Genomic DNA, 4875 nt, shown 5'->3' on the forward strand with positions numbered 1-4875 from the left:
GCGCTGTTTTCCTGATGAGGGGGTCCTAGGCGAGGCAGAGTAGGGGGAGGTAGTCCTTCTACGTGGAAATCTCTGGAAAGAGCAGGAAGCAAGTTTGACACAGGGCGATCTATCTGACGAGCTCCATACAAAAATAACTTATTCCCAAGCTCTCCTAGTTTACACACACACACATGGAGTCAGCTCACCGGCTTTCTAAATGATCAACTCTTTCTCCACTGACACAAAGGAACAGCAAACACTAAAGTCATGCCTAGAGTTACTGGGTAAAATTAGCAACTGCCTATCTCCCTTTTGCATCACAACAAACTCTACAGGTGAAAGGTCAATGCTGTCCTCTGCTTCATACGTCCTCTCGTGGCCCCGGTGGGGTTCAGGCGAAGTAGCCGTGAGCAAAGACGGCCACGGCCAGCAGCAGGAGGGCGTTGACGTTCACCACGGTCCTCCAGAGGGGCTTCTCGGACGTGTCTGTCAGCTTCTTCCTCAGGGCTTCTTCCTCCTCTTTGCTCAGCTTGGGGCCTTTCCTCTGCAAACCGCAGAACGCCTCGTACGCTCTCCTGAGACACCCTGGCGTTTCCCCAGGCTCATCTGAACCAAAGAAAGATAAACAAATGATCACAAAGCTCAAGAAATCCGACTCCCGTCAAGGTCGTGAGGATGACGGCGAAGAATGACGACAACTACTTCTATGCCTTAGAGAACTATCCCTGCGAAAACACAGATAACTCCAGTTATAGAAAAATGGAGCCCGGCCAGCGTGACTCAATGGCTGAGTGTTGACCTGTGAACCTGGAGGTCATGGTTCGATTCTCGGTCAGGGCACAGGCCCAGGTTGCAGGCTCGATCCCCAGTAGGGGGCGTGCAGGAGGCAGCTGATCAATGATCCTCTCTCATCATTGATGTTTCTTTCCCTCTCCCTTCCTCTCTGAAATCAATAAAAATATATTAAAAGAAAAATAGAAAACTTCTGCATAGCATAGAGTCCAGTAAACAAAGTCAAACAAGTGCCACGCTGGGGAAAACATTTGCATCTTATGTCACACAGGGTGTGATATCCTTGTAGTGATGAGTTTCTTGAACTAGAGAACATCCTACAAACAACTCCCTGTAAACACACTAGAGCGATGAATCAACAGTTCAAAGCAAGAGAGAGAGAGTTCTCAAACCAAAGGCAAACCACACATCACCTTCATCAGCATCATCATCAGCTTCTTCCTGTCTCTGCTCTTCTGCGTCTAAATCGATTCGCTCCTCCGTCCGGTTCCGAAGAGCCCAGCACAGGCGATACAGCTGCCCAGAGACCACAGACAGGCCCATGAGCGATGAACAAGTGTTTACAATGACATAACAGCGCATTTACTGTACAGTGCAAAAAATCCCACAGTGTGGGAAGACATACATAATGAAGAAGAGGGCTTCTACCACACTCATTCACCAAAGCACACTATTTTACATTATTTCTGGCCCGGCTGGCATGGCTCAGTGGTTGAGCATCAAGCTATGAACCAGGAGGTCACAGTTCGATGCCCAGTCAAGGGCACATGCCTGGATTGTGGGCTCCATCCCCAGTATGGGGTGTGCAGGAGGGAGCCGATCAATGATTCTCTCTCATCATTGATGTTTCTCTCTCTCTCTCTCTGTCTCTCTCTCTCCCTCTCTCCCTCTCTCCTCTCAGAAATCAATAAAAATATATTTAAAAGAATAAAAGGAGCATATAGCTGTGACTCCTCACTCACATGCACATCAGGAATGGGTTTTGTTAGCAGGGAAACTCCCAGGATGACCACGATGGAAATTGCAAAGAGAATCATGGCGAAGTACAGGTAGTGCACGCCGCAGATGATTTTGGGACAGTTACTGGCAGCCAGGCAGGTCCCTGTTCCGTAGGCAAACTCTGCAATCATACGAAACAGGCCGATCAGCAGTCCGACGATGAGACCCCAGAAGGCTCCCTGCGCAAGAAGCAAGAACAAAACCAGGGGATTTAGAGGAGAGAAGCTCATTCTAGGAGGTCACAATTACCACCCTTCCTGCTTTCTCCACTAAGCACTACACAGGGCCCTGGCTGGTGTGGCTCCGCGGGGATAGAGCATCGACCTCTGGACTGAAGGGTCTCGGGTTCGATTCCAGTCATGGGCACGTACCGGTTGCGGCTTGATCCCCAGCCCTGGTTGGGCTGCCTACGGGAGGTCACCAATTGATGCGTCTCTCTCACATCGATGTTTCTCTCTATCTCTCCCCCTCCTTTCCACTCTCTCTAAAAATCAATGGAAAGTTATCCTTGGATAAGGATTAACAACAACAACAAAGAACCAATCCATGGCTAACCTTGAGGGCAAGGCCACCGAAGCAGGGAAAGATGCCAATGCGTGTGGTTGCTAGTGGCCTGTTTCCCTCCGTGGCTTGAAACACCGTGATGGCGCTGTTCATTCTCCAACTCGGGGCACTACAGGGACGCCCCGCTTTTCAGAAGTTTGCGTTATGCGCTACTTTGCTTTCACGAAAGACCTACGTGTTTTCACTAAAGAAAAGGAATTCCAAGAGGGTTTTTACTTTTATGAAAAAAATGGAAAAGAGGCAGATTGCAGGGGAGCCATGAGAGTGACCCCACCAAGCTCCTCTCCCGGAACCACACCCAGCAGCTCAGCATCAGGCTGCCCAGCTTTGTACTGTGCCGGTGAGCATCTCTGCTTCATCTTGGTGTGTTCTGTGAGTCCGTGAGCAAGATGTGTCCTAATGTATCAAAAGCCTAAGAGAGGTAGGGCCCCTAGCTGGTGTGGCTCAGTGGATAGAGCATCAGCATGCAAACCAAGGGGTCCCAGGTTCACTTCCAGTCAAGGGCATGTACCCTGGTTGCAGGCTCCTCCTCAGCCCAGAAAAAGCATAAGAGAGGATATTTTTGGGGGGTCTGAAATGCTTAAAAATTTTCCATATAAATCAAGGGTACATGCCTCTTCACTTTATGCCATTTCGGCTTACAGATAGTGGGGGAAACCTGTACAGTCTACTTTGACCCAAGCTTAGGTTTACCATGACTTTTCTGTTGTACATAGATTCACACACTTGTGACTGATTTTGTAGCATGAACAGAACTCTGACTTATGTGATACAATTTGCAGAGTCGACGGGCCTTGAGTTGTATGAATTGGGTGGAAAGGATGCATTTTCCTCCCAGCGAGAGAAAGACGTTTCCCCGCACTCCAGCAGGAAAAGAAGTCCCCGCACTTCCACTCACCTGTTCATTGACTCGCTTGCAGAAGATGGCGAGCAGGAAGACAGCCGCGATGGGCGGCCCCAGGTAGCTCGAGATGGATTCTATGTAATGAAACAGCTGTCCGTTTTGAGACACTTGTACCAGCGGGACCCACAAAATGCTGATGATAATTAACAGGATGATGAACAGCCTGGGAAGCAAACAAAGGAAGGGATGATTAAGCGGAAGCATCACTGGTATGTCCACTGTGCTTGAGTTCTTGAATGCATTCTTGGGGCCATTCATTGATTTTTTTTCCCCCCAAAGGAATTCAAGCTCCTTGAAACCTGACGCCAGGCCATTGTGTAGGACTATCGGTGAGTAAAATGCCAATAAAGCAATTGCTATTCTATAATCAGTCATAATAGCTTCAACGATGAGATTAAGTATTCATTTATAAAAACAGTTCCAATGTCAGCGTTCGGTTAATAATTCTCTAATGCAGTTCATGCACTGTAGCAATGAGGAAAAAAAACACACAGCACTAGATCTAAGTAATCATGTGTAGGCCACAGAAAGCAGACTCCTGTTTTGGTCTTTTTTCCTAGCTGAGAGAAACTGAGTCAGGATGCTTTAGAATTAAAATATCTTCTGTCGCAGAATGCTGAGTGAATTGGCCAGAAATGCTAATTTGTGTGTTTTTGCTGCTTGAGTACTTTGGCAGGTAGAAGGAATTGGTCAAAGTATTGAGATGCAGTAAAAATCTATTCAGTTTTGCTCCTGGGGGTCAGGAGCAAAACCAAATAGGTTCACTTTTTAAAACTTTGCAATATTCTTCTGTGCTTGTGACATGAATAAACAGATAATAATAATTTATGGGGCTCTGTAAAAGGCCATGGCTTGTCTGTGCTCACCGGAAACAGAAAGGTGGGAGTTGGGGGAACCGGGGACAAGCCTTTGGGCGGGAGACTGGGGCACAGGGCCTCATTTCAGCTCTACAAAACTTCTGCAACCTTGCAATGACTAAGCGTGATAAACCACGGGCGGTCCGAGCACAGGGTCCAAAACACAGTAAAGATTCAAGAAATAACACCTCCTATCGTCATTGTCATCATCACTCGAAAGCAAACGGTGTGTGTCCTGTGCTCTTATCTTCAGCTGCTTTCAGCTGTTTGCTGTCACACGCAGAATAAAATCCAAAGTCCTCTTATGGCCGGAATAGCCCTGCGTGATCTCCCGACTCCCACCTTTCTGGTTTTGTTTCCTATCGCTCTCACGGGCCAGCCTCACCCCTTGCTGTCCTCACACACCCCCCACACGTGACTGTGGAGGACTGCAGGCAGCACTGACTGCTCCTCCACACGGAGCCTCGGGGCTCCCCCCACACTCTCCCCAGAGCTCTGCTCAAAGGCACTTCTTCCATGAGGACCCCCTGAGCACCGTGTTGAGTTAGTCCCCATCCTTTAATCCTGCTCTAATTTTCTTCCTAGCGTTTTTTAAAATATATTTTTATTGATTTCAGAGAGGAAGGAAGAGGGAGGGAGAGAGAGAGAGAGAGAGAGAGAGAGAGAGAGAGAGAGATCAATGGGGATCGAGCCCACAACCTGGACATGTGCCCTGACTGGGAATCAAACCTGTGACTTCCTGGTTCATAGGTGGATGCTCAACCACTGAGCCCAGCA

The 4875-nt window shown here is 48.2% G+C and overlaps 1 protein-coding gene across 1 annotated transcript in view; it reads right to left on the minus strand.

The window, feature by feature from the left end:
• Positions 1-23: 23 nt before the first annotated feature.
• The window catches only part of LOC102757327 (low affinity sodium-glucose cotransporter), a 16903-nt gene continuing 12051 nt past the window's right edge, over positions 24-4875 (minus strand). The window contains exons 10-13 of the mRNA XM_015562909.1: positions 3236-3404; positions 1737-1952; positions 1188-1290; positions 24-588 (exon numbers count right to left, since the gene is read on the minus strand). Of these exons, the coding sequence (XP_015418395.1) occupies positions 374-588; positions 1188-1290; positions 1737-1952; positions 3236-3404 (703 nt within the window). The 3' untranslated portion in view covers positions 24-373. The remainder of the gene's footprint in view (positions 589-1187; positions 1291-1736; positions 1953-3235; positions 3405-4875) is intronic.

The sequence above is a fragment of the Myotis davidii genome, unplaced genomic scaffold, assembly GCF_000327345.1.
Source record: "Myotis davidii unplaced genomic scaffold, ASM32734v1 scaffold478, whole genome shotgun sequence".
In the NCBI taxonomy this organism is placed as follows: domain Eukaryota; kingdom Metazoa; phylum Chordata; class Mammalia; order Chiroptera; family Vespertilionidae; genus Myotis; species Myotis davidii.